The sequence below is a fragment of the Pangasianodon hypophthalmus genome, chromosome 6 (assembly GCF_027358585.1).
Source record: "Pangasianodon hypophthalmus isolate fPanHyp1 chromosome 6, fPanHyp1.pri, whole genome shotgun sequence".
Classification (NCBI taxonomy): domain Eukaryota; kingdom Metazoa; phylum Chordata; class Actinopteri; order Siluriformes; family Pangasiidae; genus Pangasianodon; species Pangasianodon hypophthalmus.
The window spans coordinates 10566483-10582779 of record NC_069715.1 but is presented as its reverse complement, the minus strand read 5'-3'; the positions used below and the strand labels follow the sequence as shown (position 1 = coordinate 10582779).

At 39.4% G+C, this 16297-nt stretch overlaps 1 protein-coding gene across 1 annotated transcript in view; it reads left to right on the top strand.

Annotated features, from left to right (window-relative positions):
- Positions 1–648: 648 nt before the first annotated feature.
- Positions 649–16297, top strand: part of kcng4a (potassium voltage-gated channel, subfamily G, member 4a) — a 33081-nt gene continuing 17432 nt past the window's right edge. Inside the window, exons 1-2 of the mRNA XM_026927066.3 lie at positions 649–1441; positions 2918–3828. Of these exons, the coding sequence (XP_026782867.3) occupies positions 3076–3828 (753 nt within the window). The 5' untranslated portion in view covers positions 649–1441; positions 2918–3075. The remainder of the gene's footprint in view (positions 1442–2917; positions 3829–16297) is intronic.

Here is a 16297-nt window from a genome sequence, read left to right as displayed (position 1 = left end):
TTTTTTGGGTAAAGGTAAAAGTAACTTTTGTCATGGTCTTTGGTCAGAGAGACAGAGAGAGAGTGCAAATTTGCTAGTGTTCATTTCAGTGTCCCTCACTCTCCATTAGTCCCGATGTTAATGCCTGTCTGGCACCTGGATTTCTACAAAGTGCTGCTTGTTCCTATTTCCTCAGCTGTGCTAGACCTAATGAGGTTTTGTAAGGACAAAATGCTGTTTATGCATTTCTCTCTCTCTTTCTCTCTCTCTCTCTCTCTCTCTCATAAGCTGATGCTGCAGGGGTGGGGAGGTGGGGGGTGTTGGTGTTGCTGTGCTCTGTGTGAAACGAATGAGACTCCACTAAGGTGCATATACACACAAACACACAAACACACACATTCACACATGTTTGTCTTACTATGCTTTGTAGGAAATTATTTGTGTCTGCAACCTAAATCTAACCCTAACCCCAGTAACTCTAAGAGAAACAAAACTGTGATATTTCTATTGGAGTCCCCACCATGATATAGAAACATGCTCTCTCTCTCTCTCTCTCTCTCTCTCTCTCTCTCTGTCTGTGTGTGTGTGTGTGTGTGTGTGTGTGTGTGAGAGAGAGAGAGAGATTTCAGAGTCTACAGAGTTATTTCAACTTAAAATGTGGGTCCAGTGCACAGTTTTATTTTCCATCAGGACAGGCAGTACTATAGCACTATACTCCATTCAGTGTGTATACATCTGAGCTGCAGTTTTCGTTATAATCCCCCTTCATGACACACTCTACCAGTGCTGGCTGCTGGTACAGTAAAGCTTAAAGCAGTATCTCGAGCTCCAGCGTGTTGCCAGATTGGGGATTTCCTGGTCCATTAAACTATTTCTAACCAGTGTTTGAGAAGAAATAGTACATGCAGAACGTTCTTATGATCGGAGTATCGACCCAACCTGGCAACCCCTGTCTCCAGTCCCACAGCTTCTTTCAGGCTTACTCTACAGCAGATGATGGTGGTGCAGTATGCAAGCAGCAGTCGTCCTTCGCGCGTGAAACTTGACTTATCCTGGAAAAGAAACGCCTCCCTTTCTCTCTCTCTCTCTCTCTTTCTTCTTGGTTGTGCTGGAGTGACAGGTGCGACGCATGCAGGACAAGAAGAGCAAATCCACCCTGACACATCCCGTCTGCAAACTTGCAGTCTCTCTCTGAACACCGGCTCCGAGAGCGCAGAGGCTGGGGCGAGGGGCGCGCGCGCGCAGGCTTCCCTCCTCACCGCGCGCGCTCTTTCAGGCTGCGGTACAGAGCGCGCGGGACCATCTGCGTCCTGTCCTTTGCTTTTCCACGACTCAGCCATTTTTCAGCAGCACACATGGAAATAATATGGTCCCGATGAGAGCTGTGAAGCTTTAACTAGAAAAACTTCGATTAAAAAAAAAAAAAAAAAAGTGAAGACCGGCTGCGCAATCCGGCTCAGTGGTAAGTAGCTAGAGAGTTTTCTTCTCAGATTATTCTCTCATTATTTTAATATGGATGTGTGTCATGCACGTGCGTCATTTGGGACTTCTGAGCTGTCCAATATTTGGACAAGTATCATATTTTAGTCATCACCACTGGCATATGGTCACTGACTGGAGTTTTATTCCCTGACTCCTTGGTTCACTTTCAGAAAATAAAAAGAGTAGGAAACTGTACCATTCCTAGTCACCCTGTGGGAATCAAGTGTGCTTCTGTACTACCCTTACTGGGTATCTTTTATTTGGAATGGTGCATGTAATAAAGCTAATTAACAAAGCTACTTAAAGGTGCAGTTAATGTCAGATCATTTTTAAAGGTACATTATACTCACATTACCATGTAGTAGATACACTAAAGGTACAAAAGATGTACCACTGAGGGTAGCACCCCAGGGAAAAGGAAGGGCAGCTTACAGTTTGGTATTTTTTATTTCTGAGAGTGTATTAAATTGAAATTAAAATGAAAAGTTTTAATTTAAATTAAATGCTTTCATGCAACCTCCAAGCCAAAGTAAAAAAAACAAAACAAAACAAGACAAAACAAAGAATTACTAAAGTTCATCAGCAGACCTTAAATATATATATATATATATATATATAATATAATATATATATATATAATATAATATATATATCTCCTATGTATCTGTGTGTCCACAGGCAGTCTTATCCAGTTTCATCTTTCCACCCTTTCTCTCTTCATCTTCCCCCATCCAAACAGAACAGTGAATCCCAGTGTGGTTATTAGGATTCACATCATGTATTCACATCAGACACACGGTGCACATGGTTTACTGTACAGCAGCAACCCAATGCCATATGATAACATTTTCCTTTACACCTATTTTCAAATTAAACTACAGACAGCAAGGCGGTCTGTGTTTCATGAAAGGTCACTCAGTTTCTAAACCCTGACATTTTTTCCCACATTGACATATATCTATGTAATGTACTATGTAGTGTACTATGTAGTGTGACACCATTTAATCAACTTTCAATCCTTCCTGAGATTTGCTATAAATTAGAGTGTTCCAGATCACTGCTGTAAGCATGGATTTGTATGATATTCAATTATGTAATGTAATAATATTTGCTGTATTTTTTTTATCCCTCTGGAATCCACAATGATGCCAACATTCCTGATGCACTTTTTAAAACTTGATGGTTTTTGTGACGGTTCTGCATTGTGTTCCTGGGACCCTAGTTGAAAAAAAGTGAATTGTTTCTCTATGATCAATGCTAGTGTCCACAGCTTCAAAGCAAAGCCTCAATCCAAATCCAAATGTGTTTGGGTCATTATATCATTTATAATACTGTATAGAACCTCCAGAAATAGTGCAGACGGTTAGATAAAGTCTATAAAGTTACTCTATTGAGTTAAATAGAGCAATTTTGTGTTTCAGCAGTAACTTGCATAATTTTTTATTCCCACCTGCAGTGGCTAAATGAGGCTTACTGCAGAAGTCCCCCATGATACTACATCCTCTGGGACCCTCAGTGCTTTTTCTCAGATGAACACAGAAATTCCCATCAGCTAACCTCCTCTCAGAAGAAGGCCCGTCATCTGTTGAGCAGCTTCCTCATCTAAATGCCACTATGCCCATCATCAGCAACACCAACCATGATTTTAGCAACCTGTCTGTCAGCGATGACAGTAGCTTGGACCGCATCTTCACTGAGATCCCTGAAACAGAGACAATCAAAGGTGTGTACTACCAGCGTGCACGCCTCTTACGCCGGCCTGAGGACCTGCTATCAGTGGATCATGCACTACAGGCACTCATCAATGTAGGGGGAAACCGATACACGCTGCCATGGAGCACGTTGGAGCAGTTCCCAATGACACGCCTGGGCAAGCTGCGCACATGCAGGAGCCCTGAGGAGATCGCCGGCGTGTGTGATGACTATGACGAGGCACGCCGCGAGTTCTTCTTTGACCGTAGCCCCAGCGCTTTCCGCGTCATCTTAAACTTCCTAGCAGCGGGTAAGCTGCGGATGCTGCGTGAGACATGTGCGCTGTCCCTGCATGATGAGCTGACCTACTGGGGAATAGAGACGGCATGCATGGAACGCTGCTGCAAGCGTAAAATGTACATGCGCCTCGAAGAGGTGGCTGACCATGAACGTCGCAAACAGGATGAGTTCAGGAGACGCAGTTCTCAGCAGCGCCCCCCACAGGATGACACATGCTACCACAGGTTCATGAGCCATCTCAGGGACATGGTGGAGAACCCACAGTCAGGTCTGCCGGGGAAGTTGTTTGCCTGTTTCTCCGTGCTTATGGTGGCCGTCACTGTCGTCAGCCTGTGCATCAGCACCATGCCCGACCTGCGAGAGGAGGAGAACAGGGTGAGTCTGCACTCAAAGGCATTTCAGAGTAGCTGTTCCAGTTTGATTACAATCATGGGTTCTCATTTAGGCTTCTAAAGTCACATTCACAGCTGTACTTATCTTGTGGCGCCTGAGGTGGAGCCCCCGATGGGCTGACTAGCCTGAACATCATCCTTAAAAAGGTTTCTTGAAGACCAATCCAAGTTACTGTGTTGAGCTAGCTAGCTAGCTAGGTTATGTCGATAATGTTTAGCTATTATGTGATACAGCCTAAGTTTAGCTAATATGATACAGCTATAATTACTCAGCCTGCAGCTTAGCTATTACCTATTCCCTTCAGTAACAACCTACTCAGAAACATATTTTTCAAATTTGTCAGCTAAGTAGCTATTTATATTTATATTTATATTTATATTTATATTGCACTGCTAGTATAACTTATTTAAAAGCAAGCTAATGCGAGGAAGTTAACATTAGCACACATTTTCAAGGATTAAAGACAATTTTTTTCCAATGTGTAAGCAACCTAGATAAATTATTTATGTAGTGTAAGCCAGCTATGTAAATTTCATGCCCGATCACCTAAACTTCATCTAAAGTTGGAGTTTATCTAAAGGCCCTGCAAGATAAATAATTAAATATTTTAAACTATCATTCATTCAAAACTTAAAAATTAGATTATTTTGTAGTTGATTTCTTTTGGTGTGAATAGAGGTGTATCCTTCATAGTTCCTTCATGTATACTTGTAAAGATTTTCAGATTCACCCAATAAATCATATCTGATCAGTCCTCTAAGCCTGTCATTCTCAAAGTGGGGTCCAGGGGCCCCAGGTGTCCATGAAGCATAGGCAGGGGGTCTGTGATTTTTTAAAATTTTGTTACGGAAGTGGAAATCACAACCCTCCATTATTAAAAATATTATATTTATTGCTGAGTTCTTATAGTTATTAGCCTGTTTCACTGGTATTGAACAGGTCTGATCCAAACCTCATTGATTAAAAAAAAGTAGGCCTATAAATAGTAGGCTTGGACCTAATGTGCTCTGTTTGTAGAAATTTCTGAAACAGAAGGCTCTATGGCTCTAATAATGGAATAAATCTGCTCAGTGAGGGTCTGTGAAATTTATTTTACAGTTAAAGATGTTCCTGGTTATAAAACGTTTGAGAACCCCTACTCTAAAAAGTCTTAGCAAGAACTAACAGTACTATTTATATACAGTGACTGTGCTCCTTCCTAATTGTGTGGGTGTGCATGCGCACCAATTCTAGTGGGAAATAACGAAGGAAGTACAGACAGTGCTCCCCAATGTCAGTAAATACCAAAGAGTAATGAACTGGCCCAGTGAGGCATCCACAGTGTCAGCAAACACATGCAGCGCATAATGAAGTGACTCCAGAATGTCAGTATGCACACAGCAGGTCTGCAGGAGGAACCTGGGCCTTTCCACTGCTAAATTACCATGCAGGCTTTCAGAGTTTATGCACACACACATATCCAATCCGCATCACTTATTCACTTACCCTGAATGGCAGCTTAAGAGAAAAGACAAGTGGAGGTCACGAATCAGCAAAGAGCCAACTCATAGGCATGTTTTACACTGTGAATCATTCATCTGCAAAACACAGACTGTTTTACGCTCTCTCAGTGGGTGTCAGTCATAGGCATTTCTGGATCCTTTTATTATTCATCTACAGTGTCTCTTAAAATGTTCAGTCAGTCATTTTCTAACAGCTAAATTCCTTTCATTGTGTAATCTCTTTTTAAGTGTGTAAGCTGACTTTCCCCCAGTGTTGCCAAATGAATGATTTTGTTGTAGAATTGGCAACTTATCTTATTTAAAAAAAAGAGCCTAGTGAGAAATCTAGTGACTTTTTGAGCAGATGTTAGCAACTGTCCTACGCTTGATATGGCTCACTATCCTATACTTGATACACCATTGTGTCTAATGACCAATCACTGATTACCATTGTTTCCAATGACCAGATACTGATTGCCATTGTTCCCAGTGACCAACCACTGATCACCATTGATGCCAATGACTAATCACTGATCACCATTGTTTCCAGTGGCCAACCACTGATCACCATTAATCCCAATGACTAATCACTGATCACCATTGTACCCAACAACCAATCACTGATCACCATTAATCCCAATGACCAATCACTCATCACGGTCACTCCCAATGACTAATCACTGATCACCATTGTACCCAACAACCAATCACTGATCACCATTAATCCCAATGACCAATCACTGATCATCGTTGTTCCCAGTGACCAACCACTGATCACCATTAATCCCAGTGACCAATCACTGATCAACGTCGCTCCCAATGACTAATCACTGATCACCATCATTCCCAATGACCAGTCACTGTTCACCATTGTTTCCAAAGACCAGTTAATGATCACCATTGTTCCTTATGACCAATCACTAATGACCATTTTCCCAACAACCAATCACTGATTACCATTAATTCCAATGACCAATCACTGATCACCATTGTTCCCAGTGACCAGTCACTGATCACCATTGTTCCCAATGAACAGTTACTGATAATCATTGTTTCTAGCAACCAAGTACTGATCACGATTGTTTCTAAAGACCAATCACTGACCACAATCACTGTGGCAGTACTGCTTTCCCCAGACTTCTCCTTTGTTTTGCCATGGCTTGGTTGAATAAACTGAACCAAAGCATCTAGCACAAAATCCTTCTAGAATCTTTGCTCAGACCTTGAGTCTCCTTGCCGCATACTGCTCACTGTTGCTGCTGGTTTCTATGACATTTATATGGATTTGGTTGTGGCTTGTTTAAAGTCCTTTCTTTGTGAAGCCCTTATCTGATTGGTTAAACGTACCTGTAGTCACTGCACTCCTTGGTGTTCATCTGAGCTTTACTGAACTTTTGATGCCAAACATGGGCCAGAAAAATTGTACTGTGCATGAGGTGGCATTATGTTGTCTTATAAGTAAGCCAGCAAATATCTAGGTGTCCTCTAAAGTTAGAGTGTTGATTGATAGTGTTGTAGTCTTTTCTATGGCAGTAGCATGGCAACAAGTTAGATTACCCACAACAAAAACAGATGTCAGTCATCCTGCCCACTAAGAAACTTAGTTAATGTTATCATTCCTTGTTGTGTTGTTTTGGGCAGGTGAGAAAATGAACAAGTAGCAGAAAAGAGCAGTCAGATAAGTGTGTAAACACAACACCTGTGCTGTCCACGCTGATAAGAGTTCACCCTAAAATAGCATTAGTTTTTATTACCATCCTGTCACTTGCCTTCTGGACAAAGGCAGTTTAACTAGTAATGAACTTAATTTTTTTCAGAACACAAAGGCAAATTAGGCTATATTTTTATTTTTAAAAATTGACATGGATTGGATTTAGCTTTGTGTAAAGACAGAAGGATGACAGGACCAAGACATCACATGTGAATGCAGGAAGGAAAATGTAAAAACAACAACAACAACAACAAAATAACTACCATACCAGATAACACTGCATATGTCCTGATGTTATATACCATAAATGCACACACAACACAAGAAGTGTGTACACTCAAAAGTGACCTGCCTTGAACAGGGTGACCATCCATCCAGGTCTTAATGGAAACAGCAGAACTGTCACATTCAGTCACCATTACATAGCCATTTGTCATTGTCATTGACATGAGTATAGAGGGTCTCATTCATCTCTGTTCACCTCTGTGTGTGTGTGTGTGTGTGTGTGTTTGTATCAGGCTTGGGTGCACTGATAACAGGCTGCTGTGTACATGACTGACCCTTTGATCGCTGTTTGTGTAGTGACAGTGACTACATTCACACTGCAGGCAAAAGCATCCCAAATCTTTATCCTCTTAAGTGTGGTGTTCTGGGAAAACCCATCTAATGTCACTGTAACTGAATTCTGGCAAACAGACAGAACATCTCTACTTTAAGAAACCATAAACAGCTGGTATGTGACAATAAAGATGTTACAATATGTTGTTTTAGTCCATTATACTATAACCTGGTGGCTTATAAAATGTTTGTGTACTTTCTGTAATTTATAGCACAATCAGTGATGTAAGGAATCTAAGGAATAAAACACAATGGGGTGTGTTGTTATAGGAAAATAATCAACAATGGGGTGGTGTGATTTGTTACCACGCTGAAGTTGATTATTTTCCAATAACAGCACATCCTCTCTTGTACCACAGCAATTGATAACACTAACAACACTAACAGCAATTGATTCATACTTAAAACTATTCAGATTTTATTCACATTTAATGTTGTGGTACATCTGCAAAACAAGCCATAGCAGCTATAAACAGTCTCTCTCTTGAAGTTAATAAAAAAAAGTTTTACAGAGAAATCGCAAAGCCTTCCATCGTGAAGAGTTTCCCTTACCTGGAACAGCTTTACCTCTGACGGTTACAGCGCACTGATATCTTCTAAAGCAGACACTCCTTCCAAAAATGCTAAAGAGACATTAGCATTTCAACAATCACACACTTTTTGTAAATCAGTTTATGTGGCGTATCCACCATACGAGTCCCTGTGAATCGTTTTGCTGCCAAACTCGTGTCAGAGCTTCTGTTACAGAAAATGAATCAACATGTGATTCAAGAATTCTACAGAGATTGGGTATAAATAAAGATAGCTTGAGAATAAAATGTTTTGACAGTTTTACACTATTTTATGGCAGGGAACAGATCAATTTGCGTTACATATAAGTGCCTGGTCACTAACAGCTTGAGGTGTATGTGAACGGTTGCCATATATTTATGGGCTTAACCACTGAGGCAGTGGATCTGCAGGAGGTCTCTGAAGAAAAGGCAGCAAATGTCTGAAACAAAGTAAACTCACATCCATCTACAGGGTGTAAACGGATTCTTGACTTTGCAAACTCGCTACAAGCTGAAAGATAAATAAGCAGAGTGAAGCAAAACAGACCACCGGCTTATTAGTGTGTGCAACACGGCTCAGATCCCAGCAGTACTCTGCAATGTGTTTGAGTTTTGAGGGCCTCTCAGTGAGGGCTGTGTGTCAGATTTTGTGACATTTTCCCTTTTGTTGCATTTTCTTAGGATGCAGCAGGCAGGGCTGCCAGGGTTTACATGCAAAAACAAGTGCAAAGCGTGACAGTCAAAGTCTCCCGAAGAGCTATGCCAGGTTCTCCAAGCTGCATAGAAAAACTGACCAGCCAGTGTTCTCTAAAAAACTGTATGACGTGTACCTGAGACTGAACCTGATGCATTTTTAAAGGCAATGGGTTGTTACATGAAATAGTGGCTTTGTTTAGTTTATTGCTATTTAGAAGATTATTTATGGAAAACATGAAACTGAAACTGACATGATACTGATATCCTCACAGTAATTACACAGATATCCGAATCCACTGCCGATCCAGGAATCCCACTCCACAACTCCGCAACTCCACACCTGAGTCCATTCTGGACATTATGTCGCACTCATTTAACTAATTACTGACTGCACCTGTTTCCTGTTTACCCTCAATCAACTCAACATAACTAACCAGGTCACTCACTTCCATTCTTCACCATTTTCCTGTGTGTAATTCTGAGTGTTGGGATCTCTGTTGTTATTCTCAGTTTGACTCAATCTTTTGATTCAGTTCATCCTGCACTGGTCTGTTTGTATAATCGATTGACTCCTATCTGATTTCTGAACATGACTTTGCCTTCTGATTTGGATTGTTAATAAAATTAATCTCACTTCGTGGCAGATTCCCTGCAAGCTTCTGTTGAACAAGTTACCAGAAACTACAGAGACATGATGTTTGTATGCTTCCCATGCAAGATCTGTGTCATGTCATTCAACACAACGTACTTTGATGGCATGAAATACATCAGTGGATTGGATCTGACAACAAGGCAAACATGATCTTATAGTGATCCAGCATTTCAGTGCAGTATCATTCTCAATACCTACACTCATTATTGGATCCATGCATTTTGCTGCTGCTTCTAAAGCGGGACATTTGGATTTACAATAGATGTCAAAAGTTATTAAAAAATGTTTATTGTGTTTCAACAAGAACTAGCTTAGTCATGTAGTGGTTTTTTCTGTGTTTATTGGAGGGGACAATACCAGAGTAGGAGTCTGTTTATTGTAGGTTAGAATTTATTCCTGTTTATAACTTCAGGTGCGGTGATTCATGTGTAGTGATAAGTGGAGAAGTGTTAGAAAACTGAACTCCGCTGCAGTGCAGAGTCAGGCATTTTTATCTCCTTTTTTTCCACTCTGAAATAGCTGTGCTTGAATAGGACTCGTTTTTCCTCTGTAATGACTTCCCTGGACATTAATCAAAGCTATTTGAAAGGCTTGCGTTAGACAGCCAGTGTCTGCAGTACTGTTCAAATTTTAAACACTCAGAGACAGAAATAGTGCGGCACACCTGTGCAGAAGCAGCACTTACATTCCTTTCAGATAGATGTTAGCATTTAAGGCAGTGCTGTCCTGTGTAACTTTTCTAAAGTCTGTATGCACTATACACTCTCTCTTGCTCTCTCTCTCTCTCATTTTATATGTGTAATATATATATATACATTATATATATATATATATATATTTATGTGTGTGTGTGTGTGTGTGTGATTTACGTGAGACAGGGGTAATGACCTGTACTGGAGGGTCCTTTAGGATCTGATCCTTAGCATCTGTACTTTTTTGTTCCCGTTTTCTCATTACTCTTTCTCTCTCGCTGGCAGTCGTCCCCTCTTTCTAGCAGCGGGTATAAATTTGGCTCCTCTGGCTGAAATACAGCAGTGAAAGATCCATGATGATGTTATTGGATGCCGGGACCATCCATAATGCTGCTGTAGCCTACTGTGAGTGTTGAATTGAAAACATAATTGACTGTGAATTGAATTTTAATTATTTTACTGACAGTAGTAAACCTAAAATCAAAATGTCTGCGAAGTTCAGTAGCCAGAAGCCCTTAAAAAAACACTATTGCAGCACTCATATCAGTGGAGCAAACAGCAAACCTTTTAGAAACGTAATGGAGCATTAGATTGGACACACATTACATTTACTCATGTAATCCAATCCTTTAAAGGTCTAGACTTATTTAGTTTATCAATTTAGAAGTATATTATTCAGTAACTACTATGGTATTTTCAGGAACTACAGTGAAACTATAAGGAAAGGTGTGTAGTTTCTAGAGTGTATATGGCAGCAGCACAATGCTTAAAATCATGAAAGAGCTTCAGTTAATATTTACATCAAACAACATTCATCCCTGGGAGTTAATTTGTGCCTCTATACTGAACAATGGTCAGTATAGTGTGGTCCCCAAAATTTTGTATTTGCATACAGTTGTTTGTACAGATGCTCGTGGTGCCTTCAGTTGTTTGTAAATGTAAAAAGCTGGACTTGTGGAGGTCCATAATTTTTTTTCTGAGGTCTTGACTGAGTTACTTGGACTTTCCCATTGTGTTAAGGGCAAAAAGTCACTGACTTTAAAGGCATCCTTTTATAGCCACAGGTGAACTCCCAGTTCTCTGAAATCTTCCATACTGATTCCATACCCAACTTATTGGATGAAAACTTTCAACCCAATTCTGATAAAGTGAATTAAAGCTGGAATAAATCGGTCTCTAGTTGGTTGCTTTAATTTAACTACGATGTGAACAACGTAGATGCTGTAATTGACCTGCCAAAAGAAATGTATGGTCATGAATGTAACTGTGCCAAAAGAAATGTATGGAAATGTGAAAACCGAGACTGAATATCTTTAGCCAAGGTGTATGTAAAGTTTTGGCCTCAACTGTATATATGCCTTATGCAGAGAGAGAGAAAGAGAACAATAGAGATAACATGTGCAGGGGCAGTTAATTTAATGACGGAACAATAAAGGAGAAACATTATTGATTACATGTAAGACTGGATGGAAAGACGCACTACCTTTCCCTTTAAGGTATGATGGCGATCCACTTATCTTGACTTTGTGTGACTTTTGCATCATGATGGAAATGTCAGCTCAGATTCTGGATTTGTGCTGTTTACTAATTTAATTATAAACACAAGCACTCCTTCAATCACACCGCTGGTCTGCCTTGACTCTAAGGTGTTTGAATGCACACACACACACACACACACACACACTAACACACAAAACCAAGATACTGTAGAGTTTTATTTAGCAAGTATTTTGCATTTTTCTCATTTTCAGAATTATTTTATTATTTTATTCATTCTTATGTTTAACCATTTGTTTCCTTTCTTGTGCCTGAGACTAAAAGTTCTCCATGTGTGTCCTCTCCATGTGTATTTATAGGGCAACAGACTTTCTGATTTGGAATATCTGTTAGGTTGTTACTATAAACCCGCTGATGCATTTTTCTGGTTAATTTCATCACTTAAGTAAGTGTACAAGACATAAGTGTGCAGCTCTGTCTTCAACTCGGTAAAATGTGTTACAAAGAACAGTGAGCCGGATGAGGGAACAAAAATATCTGGTGCTAAGTGCTTCAACTTTATTCCCTTTAGCCTGCTCTTCCATTATTACACATTGCTTTAACGATGTGCACAGGATTTCTGTGAAGAATAGCATCCGTTAAAAGAACAAGAAATTTTACAATATAGGGATCAGTATAAGGACAGAAATGTTTAAGATGTTCAGAAATCTTCAAATTCCACGTACGTTCATATTTATATCCAAAATTTTTTCAGGCCACAAATCCATGCTTATCTGTGTTCTCTGCATCAAAGAATTCACCTATATAATTCAGCTTTCATTACATATGACTTGCTTTACCTTTGGCCTCACATGCTTATTATACATTCCTTTAATAATAACACACTCTGACATACTCATCTGCAGTCCAAGACCACAACATTTGAAGGTGCATTTTTAATGTTTTCTATCCTTTTCTCCATGGTGGGCTTTTCACACATTAATCTGACACATTGTGCAAGAATAAACAGGTCTTTTTAAATTTCTCTGTTTGTCTGAGGGAACGTCTCCTTCTTCCTCTCCTTTCATCCTCTAACCACTTACCTTTTTGCTCTATTATTTCCTTCATTTCTTCTCCTGCGCACTTTCATTGCTCATGTCCACTTTGCACCTTCAACAAAATACTCATTTTATAGCCTCTCATTCTTTATCCACTCTGGGGAAAAAAAAACCTTTTGGATGTACAAAGAGACAATACATACATACGATCAACTGCAGAATTATTGGCTTCAGTAAAATTGCATTAAAAAAATCATCTTCATGAGAATTTCTTAGATAATAGTTTTGTCTCTTAGAATTTTCTTCTATTTTTGTTATATACTCCTGTTTCTGTGTGGTACAAATATAACATTTCAGTCATGTAAAAATGTTTTCTTTTTTTTTTTACAACACAAAAGACACAGGTTGCTGACCTGTGCAATTAAATGTACAGTATATAAAAATGCATAATAAAAAAATAACCCTTTTTTATATATCAGTTTTCACTTTGAGCTCAAAGTGCTTTAAAGAACATTAAACACAAAAAGTAAATTGCAAAGATTCAGCAACTTAAGTTCAACAGTTACATCAATATTTACACAGTGAAAGTTCCTCGTATTCAGATTTGAGTTACGTTAAATAACCGCTTTGAGAGTATTAAAATTACCTTTGTGCCGTTCACAACACCAAGGTTGCCAGGTTTTTCTTGTATATAGCTCTTGAGACAGGAGTTTTTCAACTGTGTCTAGACCACCACCATCAAATCAGGTTAAAAAAAATTGGTCAATACAAAATGGAAATTGATAATGCATTTGTTTTGCTAAATTTTTGCTAATAGGAAAATTATCAAGCTGCGCTGGATGATTGCCGATTTCAAACTGAGATGGGATAAGGTAGTGAAGGGGCACTGGTGATTTATAAAGTGTGTCTATAAAATGACTCACAAGAGGCTCATCCAAACACAAATGAGCAAACTGGACCATAAGGCAGTGTTTCAAATGGGTTTTCTCAGCCACATGATACACTTGTGCTGAGGCATTGGCTTAACTCTTTTTTTTAAACCATGTTCTACCTATTTTTCCAGGTTATTTGTACTGGTAAGAAATATAACAAATCATCTATTGCACCTTTAATGCTTTAATTAGGGTGTTTTAAGTTTTAAAATGAATGAATTGCGTCCATGTTTTGGATGATTTTTACTTTGCCCACATGCCCACGGTTTAAAGGATAAGCTAATAAGCGGGTATCTGATATGGTTACAGTTCACTGTACGTAGGTGCAGTTCATTATATTATTGCAAGAATCATTGTGGCATATAAATTTTGGTTCACAAGATAAGTATTGACCTGTTTAAGAATGTCTTAATAGCGGATGAGGTTGTAGTTACATATCAGGTCTGAACTCTGATGTGTGCAATGCAATGCACACTTAACTCAACTCTGAATATAGCACTAGTGAATTAACTGTACATGTATGAGAATGACTAAAAATCATGAAAAGTCTATTTAAACTTAAGTTTGAAGCTTAGGAATAGGAGAAGTATGTTTTTAATTTGGATTTGAAATCAGTTGAGCTCGCGTTCCCGATGCTCTCTGGGACACACTAGGTTTAGAGGCGATGTAAGAAAAACATCTTCCACCAGCTGAGCTGTGACGGATCCTCAGGAATAACAGTAGGTCTACTTGGCAAGTAATGGGTGGTGAGGGAAGTAAAAAATTGCTCAGTTTTGTTTATTCTTGGGTCATCAAGTTTCAGAATGAACAATTAGACACCACATCCATAACAACCATATGTTTAGAAGCCCTTCCTGAGAGTAACTCACAACCTGCAGAGCCTGAAGCATCGGTGAAACTACATTAGGGATAGTTTGTTGTGCAACGCTTCTCACAGATGACGGGAGGGATGAATTTTTTTTTAGATATTTGGGTAGATACGACAAATAGATCTTACATATTGTATTACAGTCATAGTCTGTCTCATCATCTGCATCACCTTTACTGTAATGGAGTCTGTTGCCTCACTCTCTCCCACTCTCTCCACACTCTCAGCTCTTTCTAACTCATTTGTCAGTTGCACTCCTGCAATGGACAATAGCACTTAAATATGCTTAGCAGTACTTCCTCTGCATTAGCACTGGCTATCCTTGCATGTGATATGGCGTCCCACTGTGTAATCAGGGCTGACTACATCGGTTATTGTATCAGTGCTTCATTAAGTAGTTTTAGATTAATTTATATTGATAATTGACTGCCCTAATATACTTAATTACATACCTCTTCAACTAGCAGCAGTGTAGCAGTCATGCTGCCTCAAAGCTATGTTTAGCTAGCTGACTACATTATGAGACAACCAGGCAGTTTATCTCAGCAGCAAGTATGGCTAACATTAGTAAAAGTTAGTTTGGTAGCTGATATTGACTTACAGGTTTTCTCCTTCTCATGAAGCACCCTGAGATCCTTTACTCACCAGACATGAAGAGGAGTCACTAGGCTTCTGTGCTCTTCTGTGCTTTGAGGTACTCTCCAGATCAGGGAAAGAGATTGTGTATATATACATACATACATATCATATATATATACCAGGAAAACACAAATTTGGTATGTTGTATAAGATTTCTGAAATCATGGGGGAAAGTACATTAGGATCATGGCCTATACTCTTCCAGAGAAAGGTGAGAAAAAAATAGCCATCTTCCACCACTAGTTACATTCATATTGTTTGGCAAAGCCAGAATATAGAATACAGCCTCTAAGATGGCGACCACATCAGAAGAATCATGTGACTAAATCACTAGGATAGACTTGGCTATCGATGGATCGTTCATGAAGATAACATACATTGAGATCACTGCAGAAAGACATGTGCTGCATCATGAAGAGGCTGTTGCTGTGCTCAGGACTTGAACCTGTCTAATGGAATTTACAGTAATGTGGCGTAAGAGACACATCTAAGTGCACTGAGTGCATTGTGTCCCTGTGTACAGGCAGAGCGACTGGACCAGTCTGAATGTTACTGATCCTGTTTGTTAGACGGTGAAGGCTACAGCAAGTATTCTGTGTTTGCAGGCAGATTCGTCTGTCGTCTAACTGATATGACAATTTGAAGGAGCTAAAAATTCAGCTCATATAATTGTGTGGTCAGAGATTAAACAAACAACAGTAATTTTACAGGGCTTTGATGGTTAATATCTCAGTTTCACATAAACAGCAGAAACTCCCATCACACTGGCTGCCTCAGAGACATAGTAGATTAGTCATCGATTTATTTTCCTATAAGCAAAAACCCTGCCTTGTTTGATTCCTTGCTTAATACGTGAGAAGTAACATTAATGATTTTACTGGGAAAACTTGAACAGTCTGCCAGCAGAAAACAATAATACTAGCATTATTCGTAAATTAGCACCCCCTTAATGCCTGCACTGAGTTTGATTGTTGTTCAGAACTTAGGGTTGGTAATTATCCAACCCAGATTTTAAAGATGCATTATCAGTGCTTAACTGACATGTTTTATACTGATACAATAATTCTCCTGAAACCT